We start from the raw sequence: 20,590 nt of genomic DNA on the forward strand, positions 1-20,590 counted from the left end.
TCCACCAATATGGTATTTAGAGACACAGACACATTGATACTAACTACTATTACTATAATACAATGCTAGACACTGAAAAAAGCCATTTATAATGCATGTCCCCTTTAACATCTACATATACGACCTGCCTGCAACTCAATCAAAGCAGTATGGCTATGCAGACGACCTGGCCATCCTACTCAGCAAGCCAACTTGGGAAGCAGCCGAAGAGGGCCTCACTGAAGATATGAACATCCTGTCTTCATACCTGAGGAACTGGCGTCTCAAGCTCAGCATGGGAAAGACAATATCTACAATGTTCCACCTCAACAACAGGGAAGTGACCCGTGAGATGAGCGTCATGGTGGATAACGTCCGGCTACAGTACCAACATACCCCCACATACCTCGGTGTGAAGCTTGACAGAACACTGTCATTCAAACAACACCTGGAAGGTGCCAGGGGAAAAACAACTGCCCGTGCCGCGCTGATACGACGACTAGCCGGCACCACATGGGGAGCCTCAACAAAGACACTGCGCATCTCCTCACTGGCCCTGGTGTTCTCTGCCGCCGAGTACTGCGCCCCGGTCTGGTGCCGTAGCACCCAAGTGAAGAAGCTGGATGTTGTTCTCAACAGCGTCCTGCGGACAGTCTCTGGTTGCCTACAAGCCACACCGGTAAACCAACTGCCCGTACTCGCTGGTATTGCCCTGGCTTAAAGAAACTTGAAACTTGGCTACCATCAGACGAGAAGCAGCCACACTGGCCCTTTCCCGCAAGGCACAGATCAGTGCATCCCACCTCCTTCACAATACCACCACAGAGACACCACGACGTGTGCGCCTAAAGTCACGGCGCCCCTTTTCCATGCAAGCCTACAGGCTACTCCACACAACACCATCTGACACTTCCAAGGCCTCCTGGGTCAGGATGAGATGGAGGGACCAGTGGAGGTCAGCAGAACCATCCAGGCTGCACCTCTACATCAATGACCCTCTGGACGTCCCTGGTCAGGACTTGCCCCGGAAGCAGTGGACAACCCTCAACCGCCTAAGGACCGGCGTCGGACGCTACGACGCCTCAATGAAGAGGTGGGGCCTCAAGGACAGTGCCTCATGCGAGTGTGGAGCCCCTGCACAGACTGTGGAACATATCATCACCAGTTGCCCCAAACGCCTGAATGCCTTCTACAACAGAACTGCGTTTCCGCCGGTCAGGTGGCGTAACGGAGATTGCGTTCGTCACCAAACCCCGGAGCGGCTAGATTTGCCTGTTCGAATCCAGCTCACAGCTCCGGGGTTGTCACCAGCTTGGCTGGCCGCTCACACTAATACAATTGGCAGTATTAGAGGGTGGGAGAAGCTGGCGGGGTGGGTCCGGGTCGTTGTAAACAGCGACTCCTACAGTTCGGTCGGGGCGCCTGCTAAGCGTGGATAGGACTTGAGTGGGATAGTGTGATCCTTCCACATGCTCAGAAGAAGCTTCTATCCCCAGGCCATCAGGTTGCTCAACGAACAATAACACTATGCAACAACCATCAAATGCACTCACAACACACACATCCATACGCACACACTCACTTTAAACAAACAACACACTGCAGCACCCACTCTCCACACTTTAGAACACCTAGACACACTTTATATTTATTGGTAAAGGATTTGCACTACAACCCATACCTCAGTACACCTTACTGTAAATTGTACCTAAATTGTACCTCATCCCATTTCTGCTTTGCACTATATAGTATTGTATATTAGTATATTGCATAGTATATTGTATATTGTACGGTAACTCAGTTACTCTATTCTGCATCGAACATTGTACATATGTATATACTGAACACTGTGTCTACGTACGTGACTTCTATTTTTACATGCTATACTATTTTATTTTATTTTATACTTATCTTTTGTCTAGCACAGTCTCTGGAGCGTAACAGAAAGAAGCATTTTGTATAAAAGTATTCTGTACTTCTGTATGACAACTATTAAAGAAACTTGTGCCATTGTACTCAGTAGGGATATCCTCTTTCATTGGTCTATGTTGACCACTCCCCCAATCCTTAGGCCACGCCCCCTTGTTGTATCTTTTGAACCGTTTGTCGTAGACACTTGCGGCTTGTACCATTGTACTCAGTACGGATATCCTCTTTCATTGGTCTATATTGACCACATCCTTAGGCCGCGCCCCCTTTTTGTATATTTTGAACCGAGACAATAGAGACAATACAGACCCTCTCCCGTTGGCCGGCGGTGCACAGGCATCACCCACACGTTCACAGTATGATGTCATAATAGAACATTCTAGAACATTTGTGATGTCACAGTATGATGTCATAATCAAACATTCTAGAACATTTGTGTATCTATTCAACAATTCTCTCAGAAGATCTCATTGTGCATCTTGAAACAGTACTGAACAGTACTGAACAGATAGACTAAACAACATAGATTGAAGCCTGCATTTCTCAACCAAGGTGCCTTGCCTCCCGTTTTGCTGTGGAAAGAGACAATACAGAGACAATACAGACCCTCTCCCTTTGGCTGGTGGTGCACAGGCATCACCCACACTTTCACAATTTCCCTGCGCGGAATTGTCTAGTTTTTTATTATTTATTTTCAATTTATGTTCGAAATAAATAAACGCATTCATTCAAGATATCTGGCCTCGCGCGGATCTCACAGCTGTGTGGCCGTCAGAGCGCGGCCCTGAGAGCACCGCTGGCTCTGCGGCTCTGCAGCTGCATACTATTGTCCTATCCTGGCGTTGCCTAGCAACCACTATAGTATACACAGTAACCTTAGCCGAGTCTGGTCAAGCAAACAGTGCATTCTTTCTCAAGTTACAAAACGAATGTTAATGTCAGCGAATTAAATGTGACAATGTCTTATAGAGGTTATAACAGTAGGGTCTCCAAAGAACAACAAGAGTTCTATGAAATGAAAAACAAAGCTGCTGAATTTTACCGGACAAATGGAATCCCAGAGAAGATAGAAAGTGTCTTGAGCAGCATGTTCTTCGATAAGCCCGATGATATTTACGGTTATCTGGTAAGTTTAAGGTTGTTAATTGACATTTAATTTCCCTTGCAATTTACCTGAAGAGGATTAAGCACTATCGTTAGCTAGCTATACCATCATAGAAATGCTTGTGGAAGTAATACGTTGTGTGTCACTCGCCCCCTCATTAACGTTAGTTAAATTCACCCTTCAATGTCATTCTAGGCAAATTACTTTACAAAACTCTCAGCGCCCCCAAGGATAAGTAGATTGAAGGCTACAGAAATGTATGACGCAAGAGGACAACTATCCATCCAAGCAGACGTGTTCTGCATCATCAAAAATGAAGAAAAGGTAAGCGAGTCAGCTCATTGCTTTCAACCCGTTTTGACTTCACACAGCAGTAGTCGACACTGATATCTCTCTCTCTCTCTCTCTCTCTCTCTCTCTCTCTCTCTCTCTCTCTCTCTCTCTCTCTCTCTCTCTCTCTCTCTCTCTCTCTCTCTCTCTCTCTCTCTCTCTCTCTCTCTCTCTCTCTCTCTCTCTCTCTCTAGCTAGTGGAAATGAGTCTCAGCCTTTATCCAAAATGTTGTAATGACATATGCATGATGACTACAGTTAAAGCCTGTCAAATAATTTACAGGGCCAGTCACTGACAAGCACTGACCTAGCAAAGTATGGCTTATTCAATGGTTGACACATAATGGCTAAACAAACTGGGTGTGTGATTGATTGATAATTTTATTAACAGATTGCAGAATGGGTACAATACAGTACGGCTCAATACACACAGGGGATGCAGACCAGAGAAAGACTCGTCTTGTTTACATCAGGGTCCCCCATTTTCAATTCATCATAACTTATATTACATACATGACATACAGATAGACAGTACTGTTACATCCAGACATTTATGACATACCAGATCTACAAATATACAGTACTGTTTAAGAGTACAACGCCGGTCATATAGAACCTGGCGTTGGAAACTCTGATTATCTCTCCATAAAACAGGGACACGTACCAAAAGACTTCAAAATTGCGAGAGTACCACCCCTGCACAAAAAGGGCAGCAAATTAGACCCAGGCAACTACCGCCCTGTTTCTATTCTTACCTCCATCTCGAAAGTCATGGAAGAAATAGTATACGAACAAGTCGAAAAGTACCTAGAGGAAGAAAATCTAATCTACGAATTCCAATCTGGCTTCAGAACATCCCACTCCACTGATACACGCCTTCTCTATTTGAACGACCACATCAAACAAGAGGTGGACGTGGGCAAATACTGCGGCATGGTCATGCTGGACCTACAAAAGGCCTTCGACACTGTCAATCACTCCATTCTGATTGACAAGCTAAAAGCAATTGGTTAGTCTATCAGTGAGCTGGATGCAATCCTACCTGGAGGGGAGAACAGATGGTGGAGGTAAACGGTACCCTATCCCCCCCCCCCCCCCCCCCCCCCCTCCCAGTGAGCTGTGGTGTTCCACAAGGAAGCATACTAGGACCGCTACTGTTCCTAATTTATGCAAATGACATGTCGTCAGCTTGTGACTGCAACTTGTTCCTGTTTGCGGACGACTCAGCCCTGCTGGTCTCTGACAAGAACAAGTTACAGGTTGAAAAAACCCTCAGCTCTGAACTAGGCAAAATCTGCACCTGGCTCGCTGATAACAAACTATCATTACACCTGGGTAAAACAGAGTCCATTCTCTTCGGTTCAAATAACAAACTCAGCAAGACCGATGGCTTCTCAGTTACAGTGGGTGACAATATTGTCACAAGGAAAGATGAAATTACATATAGGTTCCATCCTAGAGGCAAATCTTTCCTGTGACAAAATGGCATCCAATGTAATAAAAAAAAGTCAACCAACAAACTAGATTCTTGTACCGGATCTCCTCTCTGGTAAACAAGAATACCCTGAAGACTATGGCAGGAGCACTCATTCAAGGGTACTACGACTATGCTTGCACCTCATGGTACCAAAGCACCTCAAAGGCGCTAAAACAAAATTACAAACATCACAAAACAAACTGGTCAGACTACTGCTTGACCTTAGTCCTAGAACCCACCTCACCCCTGCCCACTTTGACAACCTAGGATGGCTTAGAGTAGACGACAGAGTACAGCAACTTGCAATGGGCCTGGTCTACAAGATACACTACACGACCAAGGTACCCATGTACATGTCAAAATACTTCCCAAAGGTCAGTGAATACCACAACCACAACACCAGAGGGAGTTCCACAAATCATGTTCAACCCAGATTCGGCTAAACAAGGGACTAAACACGTTTCGCAATTATGCCACATCAATGTGGAACGCCCTACCCACAGCCGTAAAATAATGTGAATCCCTACCCACCTTCAAAACCGCTCTCAAAGAGCACCTACGGGAGGCTGCAATTCGAAACTGGCCTCTGTAAATGTCCAAAACCCCCTCCAATGTAGTTTCTTCCCCCTCAAATGTATATACTCTCTTTTAGAAACTGTCTCTTAAACAGTAGGCCTACTCTATATTTGTATATCTTGTATGTAATAAATGTCTGGATGTAACAGTACTGTTTATCTGTATGTCGTGTATGTCATAAATGTTATGATTAATTGAAAGTGGGGGACCCTGATGTAAACAAGACGAAAGTATTTCTCTGGTCTGCATCCCCTTAACAATTGTGTGTATTGAGCCGTACTGTATTGTACCCATTCTGCAATCTGGTAATAAAGTTTTCAATCAATCAATCAAAACCATCATCATACCAACGTGTCGTCGGCCCAGAAGGTTTAGCTGCAGATTTTGAGACACAATGACACAGGAGTCCTCTCTCTCACTCTCACTCTTTCTCTCAGTGGTGGCTTTAAGCAGCCTTTAGAACCAGGCTCTTGGATTGTTGCTGTGCCGCCCATTTGGCCGATACAGTGAGACGGTTGAATGTAATTTGTTGTGACAGGAAACAGTGATGCTAGTGGTTGAACCTAAAGCAGGAGAGCGGGCGAGACAGAGGTGGGAGGGATGGAGAGAGAGAGAGAGATAGAGAGTGGGGGATGGAGAGAGAGAGAGAGAGAGAGTGGGGGATGGAGAGAGAGAGAGAGAGAGAGAGTATATTAACTCGGATACTCAACCCTGTGACCATGCTTCCAGGTCAGTGGGAGGTGACTGTGTCAACACTGCTGCAGCAGTAGCCTCAGTCCCAGCATGTGGCTTCAGTTGGCAAGGCCAGGCAGAGAGGCTACTGTAGCTCACCTGCGACTAAATAAAAACATCTCTGCCCAAAGAGGAAGTAAACTAACCGGTGCTACCTTTACTCATATTATTTTCTCATATAATCTTTGTTTAATTTATAAATAAGAACCGAAAATTATTTGAGATACTACGTCACTGCATAACTCATAAATGCACAATATCTGGTTATTTGTGATACTATGTACATGCAAAGTTATTACTGCATCTCGTTCACCAGGGTCGGTAAATTGTTACAGCTATTAGGTACTTTGGGCAGAGCTGTTTCAGGCTGTTTGACGTACAGGCGTAGAGGCAGCTCCATGTTTCAGGCTGTGTGACATACAGGTGTAGAGGCAGCTCCATGTTTCAGGCTGTGTGACGTACAGGCATAGAGGCAGCTCCATGTTTCAGGCTGTGAGACGTACAGGTGTATAGAGGCAGCTCTGTGTTTCAGGCTGTGCGACGTACAGGCATAGAGGCAGCTCCATGTTTCAGGCTGTGTGACGTACAGGTGTAGAGGCAGCTCTGTGTTTCAGGCTGTGAGACGTACAGGTGTAGAGGCAGCTCTGTTTCAGGCTGTGAGACGTACAGGTGTAGAGGCAGCTCCATGTTTCAGGCTGTGTGACGTACAGGTGTAGAGGCAGCTCCATGTTTCAGGCTGCGTGACGTACAGGTGTATAGAGGCAGCTCTGTGTTTCAGGCTGTGAGACGTACAGGTGTATAGAGGCAGCTCCATATTTCAGGCTGCGTGACGTACAGGTGTATAGAGGCAGCTCTGTGTTTCAGGCTGTGAGACGTACAGGACGTGTATAGAGGCAGGTCTGTGTTTCAGGCTGTCTGACGTACAGGCGTATAGAGGCAGGTCTGTGTTTCAGGCTGTCTGACGTACAGGCGTAGAGGCAACTCTGTGTGACTCCGCGACACCAGTTCCATTAGTGAGGAAGGGGGGGGGGGGTATATTGACGAGGCTTGACAACAGAGGTTCAAAGATACATTCAAATTCACATTTATTGGCAATTCGTTTCTTTATATCGCTTTATGCAGCTTCCTCCAGGTTCCAACTGTATTGACAATGCCATCCTGGTGTGATATCATCAACTACGGCAACTTAGGACGAATGATTTAAAGTGGCCAAACGTTACAATATAAATACTTGTTTAATAAACATTTAATTTCATTATCTGAAATATTATAAAATCATTAAGTCTGCTATAAGCCATTAGCCCTTTGTGTGTGATTATTATTCTCTCACAGTAGTGTGTAGTGTGTGTTTTTAGCTAAAGTGGATAGAAAACACAGTACTGTGCAAAAGTCTTAGGCACCCAAGAGTTTTTATATACATTTACTTACAGTAAATTATTTTATAATTTTTTTTTAAATATTAGTGTGTCAGTAGACTACTGTCTCGGAATGGATTTGGTAGCTTTCTTCTGCATCTCCGTAGACCGTGCGCGCCACCGTTTTAAAGTCTTAGTGAAGATTGATTTATATGAAAACCGATTTATGTATAATTTAGCTATCTCACCAACGTTATTGTGATTAAAGCTATACATTTTTTCTTTATATATACTTTTTTTTTTATTAGAATTTTTTCAGGAGGGGTGGGGGGTCCCATTGGCGGGGCCTATTATTGTTGCCAGATGTGAACAGATATGATTGGCATGGAGTTGGTTGAATTCACTGGATGGTGCCCAGATCTTTAAATTCAGGTTCTGAAGTTCAGCTGAGGGCAGCAGAGTTAAAAAGCACAACTACTATCCAACCAAAGCACATAAACTGTGTAGATTTTGTTGTCAAAGGTTTGACCTTGTTCCGTGAACTCACTCTTTCACTCTAAATGCCCTCTCCTCCTGGTGTTCAGTGGATCTGCTCTGCAGCCATTTCCAGCGGCTGCGGGGTCCTGGAGGAGGCTTCGCTGGGCCTACGTGACAGAGCAGCTAAAGATAAGGAGAGGGCCGAGCATGTAATGGTCGCTCTCTGCTGGATCAATGGAGTGCTGAGCACAATGCTGAAGGGCCTCGATCCCTGCGACCAGAAAGGAATCGATAAGATACTAAGGTACGCTGTTAGTTACTTTTCTTTTAGTGTTCAGGAAGAGGAGTATTTGATTGCTATACAGGTGTGTCTTAAATTAAGAAAATAAAACTCCTTATTAAAATGGCTTATTATATGGAAAAATTGCTTATTATAACTATAACTTTGGCTTATTATTTGTTTAATGTCCAATAAACATCAATCTCCAGACATTTCAGGTGAGTACTTTCCGGATGAGCACCCTACATTATTTTCTATTATCAGTAGTAATTGTGAGATTCAGGGTTATCTTTTTAAAATTTTATAATTAATTTGATATATTTTACTTTTGTCATTCAGTGTGACAGTGATAGTGTGCATTCACCGTGCGCCTGAGAAGTGGCCCTACATCATGAGAAACGGCCCTACATCATGAGAAACGGCCCTACATCATGAGAAACGGCCCTACATAATGAGAAACGGCCCTACATCATGAGAAACGACCCTACATCATGAGAAACGGCCCCTACATCATGAGAAACGGCCCCTACATCATGAGAAACGGCCCTACATCATGAGAAACGGCCCTACATCATGAGAAACGGCCCTACATCATGCCTCGAGTGAGACTGGCATGCAGAGCGCATGCCCATTAGATGATTTAAGAGACTTGGCATCCCTGGCGTCCCTCCAACTGGCAGCATACGGCCACGAGGATCACATGATATGATCTCAGAGGGCTACATGTCGGCTTTGGCCTCAGGGGGGAATCACCAGGACACTGGGTTAGGAAGGGGTGGGGCAGGGGAAGCACGGGGCTCTTGGGCTTAGTTCAAGTCTAGTGGATATTCACATGGCAAACATGTGAACGTTTACCCAGGCACTTAATCAAACGAAGGCTAACATACACAACAGCTTTATTTTGTTCAATGCAAAAAGATACTACATATAACAGCTTTATTTTGTTGTCCCCCTTTGTACTGTCTTTTACTTTTATGTACTCTGCTACTAAGGAATCTACCTTGCCTATATTATTACCCACTGTGCTAATATGCACTCAAGTCTGTAGCACTCAAGTTGACACTGTTTAACGAATAATGTTACTTACCCTTAGCTGCCAGAGTTGTGCCCTTCCTGCTGACCTTTTGTACAGAACTTGTAAGTCACTTTGGATAAAAGCGTCAGTAAATTACTAAATGTAAACGGTTTTCCTAGTTATGCCAAATAATCATCATTATTACCGTTATTTATTAATTTGTAATAGTTGTAGTAGGAGAAGTAGTACATCTACTTGACACCGGTTTACATACTCCCTTATAGAAATATGGTTAGGTATTTGAATTTAATTGAATAAATAGCTGATTCACACACTGTTAAATGCTGAAGATGCTGGCGTACAGTTGTGCTTAGTGTTGCATGATGTGAGAGTTATTGCTTTCCCAGCACTCTGCCAGGATGACAAATCCTAGTCTGGCGTTGACCTTTGCACTGAACTGCCATGATATTACTCTTCACTAGTCACGTTAGGCAATATCTAATCAGAAATCCTTCATAGTGGATTTAAGGGGATTATGACAGTGACACGAAGATGTTAAGACATCTGTGTCTGACTGCAGTTTGAGTGTTTGATTAGTTTTGGTACTGAAACCTACCCAGTCACACATTATAACATAATGTAACTCACTATGGAAATGACATATTTCTCTAGCTAGTCAGTTACTCTACATTAAGAGGGTCCTATCTTTCTTTATGCCACCAAATGGATCAGAATCATCTGAATAAACAAATAAATAAATAACTAGCCTACAGGGTTATATGCGCTGGAATCCCTATTATATATATATAGGGCCAAATCCAGCTTGCCGTCTGGTGACCTTTCAGAGTGGGGTCATGTAGGGGCTAAAGCTCTGCACTTGTTTGCGGATTGTCACAGCCAATCATATCATCACAGGACGCTTGGCTCTTATTGGTTGCTTTTCCGCCATCTTACATGAACCAATGGAGGCGCCTGCTGCCTGATGAGTTGTGCTGTGTATCACTATGGCTCCAGGGCGTAAACACTTAGGCTACATATACATCCTTGTCTATTATTCCTATGGACTAATGAGACCTCTTAGGCTACACAGTGTTGGGTAAGCTCCCAAAAACAAGAAACTGCTAAATGGATATAGAATAATGTTTTATATTTCCACATGACGCTTTTACTTGCATTCAATAGGAAAACGATGCCTTTCAAAAGTATGTTGGAACATATTGTACACAATATCCCTGTATCGTTATTGTACATATTGTCCTCAGATATGAGATACAGCATTATTCATGGGTATTGACTTATATCCAGTCTAGATAGAATAGATAGTAGGCTACAAATGGATTTCCCTTCTGATTAGAATCTGTGCCATTTTTTACATACTACTCTTGTGCCTGTTTGACCCCCCCCCCACACACACACACACACATGAATACAGTTGACCTGGATATAGTGCTGTAAATACACTGATGTCCCTGAGTAACAACAATACATGAGGACTTACCTTCTCCACTCCCCCATTGGTCTATTATTGGATCGAGGGCAGCAGAGAACCTTGAAGAGCTTGTTCTGGCTCTACCTCTACTCTGAAGGCTAACTGTTTAGAGATTGATTGATTGAAAACTTTAACAGATTGCAGAATGGGTACAGTACAGTACAGCTCAATACACACAATTGTTAAGGGGATGCAGACCAGAGCAATACTTTCGTCTTGTTTACATCAGGGTCCCCCATTTTCAATTCATAATGACATTTAGGACATACACAACATACAGATATTCAGATTTCAGATATAATAATCTAATCTAATCTAATCATGACATTTATGACATACATGACATACAGATATACAGTACTGTTACATTTGTGACATACAAGATATGCAAATATACAGTACTGTTAAACAGATCCTAACAGTAAATGTATACATACGAGGGGGAGGGAACACATTAGGAGGGGGTGGGTGGGTGGGAGGGTGGTTCAGACATTTACGGGGGCCAGTTTCGAATTGCAGCCTCCCGTAGGTGCTCTTTGAGAGCGGTTTTGAAGGGTAATGATTAAATTTTTTTTTACGGCTGTGGGTAGATTGATTGATTGATTGATTGATTGATTGATTTTTATTGTGGAGTAAAAAACAGCATCCAAGGGATAAAAACATGAGAAAGTGCAAGCACTTATTTCCATCATGGTCCCTGATTTTGGACATGGACAGACATCATAAAACATACTAAAACAGAGCATCATAATAAAACATAGAGCATCATAATAAAACATAGAGCATCATAATAAAACATAGAGCATCATAATAAAACATAGAGCATCATAATAAAACATAGATCATCATAATAAAAAACAGAGAATAAAACATAATAGCAACCCCATACAAAAAAAAAAAAAAACACTTCCTACCCTCTCCTTCCTATGGCTATTCTATACTTCACTGGCTAGCCATTTCTTTGTGGCACGTCTAAAACTTCCTTCCTCTTCAATGTTTTTCAGGGCCACTGGAAGCTTGTTCCACTCCAGTGCTGCAGAATATAAAAATGTATTTGTGCCCATTAGGGAGTTACATTTTGGCAGAATAAAATCCGTACTGCTCCTTCTAGTGGAGTATGAATGATTGTCACGGAATCGATTAAAATAATTAGATAGATATTTCGGACCTGTATTTTGAACTATCTTGTGTGTGAGACCTAATTTGATGTGAATTACCCTTTTATTGACCGGAAGCCAGTTTAGTTGCCTAAAGAAAGTTGGCCCTAGGTGAGTGCGTGGAGGTAGTTTAAGGACTACTCTCATTAATTTGTTTTGAGCTGTCTGACGTTTGTTTTTCAGGACCTGTGGAGCGCCACTGAACCAGGAGGTGGCAGCATAGTCAAAGTGACTCTGTACTAATGCGCCCGCTAGCATTTTAAGTGTTGCCTGGTCCAGTAGTTTCCCTTGTATAGCTAGGAATTTCGTTTTCTGGCAGATTTTAGTGTGGGCTTTTTTAGCCATGGCCTCTCCTGTAAGATGTTTGCAGCCTAGATATACTACAGAATCCTTGTTTGTTATTTGCTTCTCACCTACTCTTACCTTCATTTCAATATCTTTACCAAGCCGTTTCTTTGATCCGAACAGGATGGCCTCTGTTTTTCCTAGATGAAGAGATAGTTTGTTATCTGACAGCCATGTCTGCACATTTGATAGCTCCTCACTAAGGGTCCTCTCCACTACTGCCAAGTCCTTATGGGAGACCAGAATGGCTGAGTCATCCGCATAAAGAAAAAGGTCTGATGAACAGGCATTCTTCATATCATTTATGTAAATGAGAAAGAAGAGGGGCCCCAGGACACTCCCTTGAGGCACCCCGCAGGTGATCGCCTTGGCTGAGGAGTAGGTCCCGTTTACATCTACCATCTGAGACCTGCCTGATAGATATGAGGTGACCCAGTTCAACGCTGACCAACTAAACCCAATCGCCTTCAATTTAAATAAAAGGACACTATGGTCAACCGTATCAAAGGCCTTTTGTAGGTCCAACATGATCATTCCACAGAATTTCTTTGCATCAATCTCCTTTCTGATGCAGTCAGTCAAATACACCAGACAAGTCTCAGTGGAATGAGATTGTCTAAAGCCTGACTGATGCTCAAATAGGATATTGTTACTCACTAAATATGTATTGATCTGTTCATGAATGATTTTTTCCATGACTTTTGATAGTATACTTAAAATGCTAATTGGTCTATAGTTACCCTTGTCTGACTTATTACCTTTCTTATAGAGTGGGATTACTCTAGCACTCTTTAGATCTGCTGGTACCTTCCCATGCTCAATGGAGAGATTGATTAGGTGGGTAATAGCAGGTGTGATGCTCTCTGCTGCGTCGTTAAGAAACCTAGCAGGCATCTGATCTAATCCTGTCACTTTACTGGAATTAAGTTGATTTAGCCTCTTGAGGACTGCGCTCTCTGTCACTTTACTAAAAGAAAGACAATGTAGGGCGTTCCACATTAATGTGGCATAATTACGGAACATGTTTAGTCCCTTGTTTGAGCCGAATCTGGGTTGAACGTGATTTGTGGAACTCCCTCTGGTGTTGTGGTCGTGGTATTCACTGACCTTTGGGAAGTATTTCGACATGTACATGGGTACCTTAGTGGTGTACTGTATCTTGTAGACCAGGCCCATTGCAAGTTGCTCAAGCAGTAGTCTGACCAGTTTGTTTTGTGATGTTTGTAATCTTGTTTTTAGTGCCTTTGAGGTGCTTTGGTACCATGAGGTGCAAGCATAGTCGTAGTACCATTGAACGAGTGCCCCTGATAGAGTCTTCAGGGTATTTTTGTTTACCAGAGAGGAGATCCGGTACAAGAATCTTGTTCGTTGGTTGACTTTTTTTATTACATTGGATGCCATCTTGTCACAGGTGATCTGTTACACCTGTTTTACCCAGGTGTAATGATAGTTTGTTATCAGTGAGCCAGGTGCAGATTTTGCCGAGTTCTGAGCTGAGGGTTTGTTCAACCTGTAACTTGTTCTTGTCAGAGATCAGCAGGGCTGAGTCATCTAAATGTTTTGTGTTGGACAGCTTGTTCTGGCTCTACCTCTACTCTGAAGGCTAACTCTTTAGAGCTTGTTCTGGCTCTACCTCTACTCTGAAGGCTAAATGTTTGGAGCTTGTTCTGGCTCAACCTCTACTCTGAAGGCTAGCTGTTTAGAGCTTGTTCTGGCTCTACCTCTACTCTGAAGGCTAAATGTTTTTGTGTTGGACAGTGATTTCTTTATGGCACGCCACCTGGAGGAGCAGGATATTCAGAAGAGTGAGGAGGAGAATGGTCCACCCAGCGAGCCCGAGTTGCAGCCTGCCACTTCCCGGCCTGCATCCGCTAAAGTGAAGAAGAGTGGGGACAAAGGTATGATGAGAGCCCCTTAACTCATTCAGCGCCGCAGGACTAGAGCATCTTAGTTCCTACTGCGCCACCACTCTAAGAGATAGGGCTGCGTGGCCATGTTTGCAGGGCTATATCTATACTATATATATTATAGCTATGGATATAATACTATGGCTCATTTGACATCAACTATCCATCGTTCAATATGTGAAAAAGAAAAAGATTTCATGTATACGTTCGTGTGTTATACCGTGGTGAATATAAGTATAGATTCAGAGTGATCAGAGCTAATTCCAGGAAACGGCGCTATGGAGCAATACGTGAATTTTACTTAAAGCGTTGGCGTTGCTCGCCTGGACACGCTACTATTTCCAAATCAAATGTATATAATAGGTATTATGTTTCATCATGAAGCATTTTTTGATGCTTTGATCATCACCAACGGCATACGTTCTGGAGTACGTTACATATGGTCGCAACGATCAATGTGAAATCCAGTGATGGGCAGTAGCTAGCTACAAGTAGTGACGCTACATAGCTTAACTACAATTCTCAGTAGCGTGATGGTAGTGTTGCTACTTTTGAACCAAGTAGCGTTGTCTGTAGTGCAGCTATTTTTAGAACGAAGTAGTGACGTAGCGACGAGGAAACGCTACACCGCTACTATCCGGATAAACAGTCTAGACTATAAAGATTTGTGAGGAGAAAAACTCCCTGTAGAAAACCCACTATGATTGGTTGGTTGGTTTAGATATGAGTATAACGACTCACGATTGGGTATGGTTAGGCCAAAACATTACGGGTAGGCCAATCGGAGGCAGGATAGGGCGGGACTCCAGCCCCGCAAATCAGGAAGTGAAAATCGAAACGCAGACCACTGAATGAGAATGAATGAATGCAATTTAACAATAACAGATTACATGAACCAGTCCGCGCAAAAAATAATGGCAGAGGGATTCGATGTTTCCACTGATGGCATTGATGAAGATGATGATGTCAACAATAACAACAATGCCTCTCCATGGCCCTATCTGGACACATTTATGAGTTTGACTGAAAAAACGCCTAAAACATATGTGTTTAGGTGTTTATTGTGTCAGCCAAAAACTAAGCTGCTCTCAACTTCCCACACATCCAGTACTAACTTGAGAACACATATTCAGGTGAGCTGATGAAAACCTTTACTGTCTTTACATAAACATTGTCAACTGTTCCCAAACAGCACACAAGTCAGTGCACTTTTTATCAACCGCTTTAACTAACAGAGATAGGCTAGCTGCTATGAACAATATTATGGGGGTGGAGAAAAGAAAAAAAGAGGGAAAAGATCACCTAGAGCAGTGGTTCTCAACCTGTGGATCAGGACCCCCAGGGGGGGTCCCCACATGATTTTGGGGCCATGGAATGTTTTGTGAGTTACATATTTAAATACATTTGGTCATTTAGCTGACGCTTTCATTCAAAGCAACTTACAAATTGTGTACAACAAGTCAGCAGGAGTGGTACATATCTAGCAGCCAAGGATAAGTAGTATTGTGATAGCAGTGTCAAGCTTGAGTGTTATACTCTGAGTACATGTATACTGTAGTAGTATAGACATATTAGCATAGTTGGAGGGCTTGTTTCAGTTTTATAATAAACAATCAAACTGAAAAAAATTTTGCCTGCCTATTTGTTTGGTGGAAACCTGATCATGAAGTAAAAAAAAAAAAAAAAAAGTAGTGCCGATGTAGTTAGCTATTTTTGCCATGTTCTTGTAGTGTAGCTTGCTACATTTCTCTGGGGATAGCTTCCATTGTAGTTGAGCTATATTTAATCGAGAGTAACTTGTAGTGTAGCTTGCTACATTTTCCAAGTAGCTTGCCCATCACTGGTGAAATCATGGTTGGATCAAAGCAGGCTTGATGTCATATAGTCCTTACCTTCACTAGGAGGTACCACAAAAAGAATATTCCAATTGTCTGATTGCGATTTCCATTATTGGTGTCCATCGTGTCGCCAACATAATCCACCACAACTAGGGATGTCCGATATTATCGGCCTACCGATATTATCGGCCGATATTGGCATTAAAATGTGATATCGGAAAATATCGGTATCGGTTTAAAAAATATATATATTTTCTTTTTAATAATTTTTTTTTTTTATCCACTTTTTCTCCCATTTTCAATTCTTCTCCATCCCAATTTCGTATCATCCAATTCAACCCTCCGCTGTCTCGAACGCTGTTTCTTGCCTCCCACAAGCCGGCTGCAATGTGGACGAAGCCATACATAGCACGAGTCCCCTCCGATACTCGAGGTAGCAGCCGTCGCATCTTTTCACCTGCGCGGCGCGATCATTCAGCATCAGGGGTCTGCGCTTTGGAGGGACGCCGCCCCCATCGCTTCTTGATTCTACTGCGCAGGCGCACCAACCGACCTGTAGGAGTCGCTGTACACAACGTCCGATCCCCACCCCTCAGTTTTCCCTCCCCCTAATACTGCCAATTGTATTAGTACGGACGACCAGCCAAACTGAAAACAATGTGGAGAGCTGGGCTCGAACCCAGCTTTTTAATACATTTCTATAACCTTTATTTACCCAGGCAAGCAAGTAAGAACAAATTCTGATTTTATTTATTGTCAAAAGTATGCATAATGTTGTGTTAATTCCACAACAAGAGATAGGTAATGTTAATTACCTGAAATTATTAAATTTTTGGGGGGGGGGGGGGGGAACCCTGCATATATCGGTATCGGTTGATATCGGTATCGGAAATTAAGAGTTGGACAATATCGGTATATCGGTATCGGTAAAAAAGCCAATATCGAGCATCCCTAACCACAACACATGCATCGGGGGCATTGGACACGTCTCAATGCCATCGAGTGAACCGCTAGACTCGCCTGACCAAGACAACTGCACCCGGAGACATTTGAATGTAACACTGTGTGTGAAAAAAAGGTTTCGAAGGGTGGGTGATACTGCCACCTACCTGGATGCGGCCGGTATTGCACTCTAGCGATCTCAGAGTGGTTCCCTGTGGTAACCCCGAGGTCCGTGTGAGAGAAATTAATAAAAATATAGAATAAAAGAAATAACGATGAAAACCCAACTATACTCGGGTCTGGCTCTGAACGGTTGGCGAGTTAACCCGACTTTTCTCGGGTCTGGCGCTGATTAAGTTAAAGGGATATGCAGTTTTTCTTCTTACCATGAATGTACTGTCATGTGATGACAGTAGCTGGCATCCTTAGTGCAGTGTACTTGCACTACAGTCGACCGAGATTTGATCGATACTGATATATTGAGTACTAGGATCACACGATACTGGTATTGGATCAGTCCAATACCATGCTAAAATAAAATATCGGTATCTGAGAATTTCAAGGACAGAAGTTGTATAACACAACTTTAAAGGCAGGTTAACCCTCTTAATGGGACATACAAAATTACCCGTTTCAGAGTTTAACATCACTGAAACACCCATAAACATGAACATTTTAGCATGAATCTTGATGACATCCTCAAGAGTGAGAATATGAACATTGATTTGAAGATGAGGTACAAAGACACTGTTGGGGTTAAATTTGACCCCATGGTTTAGAATGGTGATAAAAAAGCAGCAGAGTGCAGATTATGCGGTCTGTAAACCATTTGTATTTGTTCACAATGTAAACACATGCACCTGACACTTGTGGGGGAAATAACCAAGGTGCTGCAGTAAGTACAAAATAACTAGTTGATATTGGTAAATAAGGTTAAAAAAAAAAGGTGGGGTAAAATATGTTCTATGACCACTGGGAGGTGGTTGAACATAACTGTTGTAACTGAAATACTAACATAACATGAGGGTTACGTGTACCTCAGATGTTACATTTTGACATTGTGACATTGAGACATTGTGCTCTTTGTTTTTGTTGTTTTTATTTTTTTTCACAGCTAAAAAGAAGGAGGAGAATCGTCCACGCAGCGATCCCGAGTTGCAGAATGCCACTCCCCGGCCTGCATCCACTAAAGCGAAGAAGAGTGGGGACAAAGGTATGATGAGAGCCCCTTAACTCATTCAGCGCCGCAGGCCTAGAGCATCTTAGTTCCTACTGCGCCACCACTCTATATGAGATAGGGCTGCGTGGCCATGTTTGCAGGGCTATATCTATACTATATTATAGCTATGGATATAATACTATGGCTCATTTGACATCAACTATCCATCGTTCAATATGTGAAAAAGAATACATTTTTCATGTATACGTTCGTGTGTTATACCGTGGTGAATATAAGTATAGATTCAGAGTGATCAGAGCTAATTCCAGGAAACGGCGCTATGGAGCAATACGTGAATTTAACTTAAAGCGTTGGCGTTGCTCGACTGGACACGCTACTATTTCCAAATCAAATGTATATAATAGGTATTATGTTTCATCATGAATGCATGAAAGGGGGGGGGGGGGTAATTTTTTGATGTTTTGATCATCACCAACGGCATACGTTCTGGAGTACGTTACATATGGTCGCAACGATCAATGTGAAATCATGGTTGGATCAAAGCAGGCTTGATGTCATATAGTCCTTACCTTCACTAGGAGGTACCACAAAAAGAATATTCCAATTGTCTGATCGCGATTTCCAGTATTGGTGTCCATCGTGTCGCCAACATAATCCACCACAACTACGGATGTCCGATATTATCGGCCTACCGATATTATCGGCCGATATTGGCATTAAAATGTGATATCGGAAAATATCGGTATCGGTTTAAAAAATATATATATATATTTTTTTTTAATACATTTCTATAACCTTTATTTACCCAGGCAAGCAAGTAAGAACAAATTCTGATTTTATTTATTGTCAAAAGAATGCATAATGTTGTGTTAATTCCACAACAAGAGATATGTAATGTTAACCCATTCTCCGCCAATCACGTGTTAAGGCGGCTTTCTCCGCCATGCGTTGTCTGCCAATCACGCCATAAGGCGTGTTTGAGATCAATATTTCATATTTTCGTCATGGTATTCATATTTCACCCACATAGTCTTGGCTAATGCTGTAGGACTCCGCACAACTCTGCAACGCTTCAATACTGCCACCCAGTGGCGGAGCTAGGGGGTGGCTACCTGGGCTCAAGCCCCGGATGTATTCTGAAAAGCCCCGAATCTATTAAAAAAAAAAAAAAAAAAAATGATTTTTTTTTTTTTTTTTTTTACAATTCATCATTGTTACATGAAAATATGTTTGCACCAGATTTAGCAGAAGCTAATTTCCATCTGTGGTCTATCCAGCTGCTAACTGTATTTGAGTGAGTTAAGTCTTGGTGTTATGGTAGACTCAGACCTAAGCTTTAAATCACAATCAACAAGTTGACAAAAACTTAATTCTTCCACCTTAGAAACATAGCTAAATTACGGCCATTTATAAATCAAAAGGACGCTGAAAACCAGATCCATGCCTTTATCTCAAGCCAACTCGACTACTGTAATGCACTCCTTACCGGCCTCCCGAAAAAATACGATGATAACTATTTTATTGCAATGCACTATTGCATTATTTTATTCTATTTGACTAACTATTTTATTGCACTGCACTATTTTACTTTGTATCAGTGAATCATAGACGCCTGGCCATAAGAGCATTCGGAGCATCTCTGCTCTCCCACTATTGAACTTGGGGGAGCAAAGGTATGATCTTGCTCCACCACTTTTTGATTATATGAAAAATATGATATATCCCCCCCCAATATATAAATCTAACCATAACTACGTTATGGTTAACTGAGTTTTATAGTGAAAAGAGCAGCTTTATTGGTCAAGATTGAAGGCTCTATATTGCAGGAAATTGCACGTACAGGTTCATTAAATTCAAAAAAAATCTGTCGTGGAGGGGGTTGTGCCGGACACCCTCCAAACCACCCCTTGCCTGCCCAAAAACGTTTTTTTTTTTTTTTAATATTAAAAAAATAAAAAAAATAAAGGGGGGGGGGGGGGGGGCCCATCTGGGTTAAGCCCCGGATCTCCTACAATCCTAAATCCGCCCCTGCTGCCACCTGGTTGCCGATCGGCGAGTTGCAACCGGAAGTCGATAATTGTGACCCCGGTGTGTCTCCCTATTCCGTCCGGCCACTCGTTTATCGTCCCGGGACTCAATCCACACACCGTAGACAATGGATCGTTGCCATAACTCAATAAACGACATGATTTGGGCGTATATTAGTATTATACAAACCGGAACTGGATCGCCTCGATCAACATCACATAATTGGGATCTGTTTGCTCCACTCTCATCGCCCAACGCTACGAGGAGACTGACGTGAGTTTCAGCATTTTTCTTTATCATTTTCGATACAAACTGCTCTGATCAATATATCACCCATACTACATAAATCATTTAACATCGGTCATTGAATTATAAACGACCCCCCCCCCCCCCCCTCCGTTCACCCGCAGATGATCAGTCATAATGTTTAGGACCATGTACAGTTGACA

General features: G+C 42.7%; 1 protein-coding gene across 1 annotated transcript in view; it reads left to right on the plus strand.

Moving 5' to 3' along the window:
• Nucleotides 1-2,866: 2,866 nt before the first annotated feature.
• Nucleotides 2,867-20,590, plus strand: part of eno4 (enolase 4) — a gene marked incomplete at its 5' end in the record, with an annotated part of 33,885 nt that continues 16,161 nt past the window's right edge. The window contains 5 exons of the mRNA XM_084321965.1: nt 2,867-3,034; nt 3,209-3,337; nt 8,068-8,264; nt 14,005-14,144; nt 18,048-18,146. Coding sequence (XP_084178091.1) covers nt 2,867-3,034; nt 3,209-3,337; nt 8,068-8,264; nt 14,005-14,144; nt 18,048-18,146 — 733 coding nt within the window. The remainder of the gene's footprint in view (nt 3,035-3,208; nt 3,338-8,067; nt 8,265-14,004; nt 14,145-18,047; nt 18,147-20,590) is intronic.

This window comes from Notolepis coatsorum (genome assembly GCF_963971535.1).
Source record: "Notolepis coatsorum genome assembly, chromosome: 9".
NCBI classification, from domain to species: Eukaryota; Metazoa; Chordata; class Actinopteri; order Aulopiformes; family Paralepididae; genus Notolepis; species Notolepis coatsorum.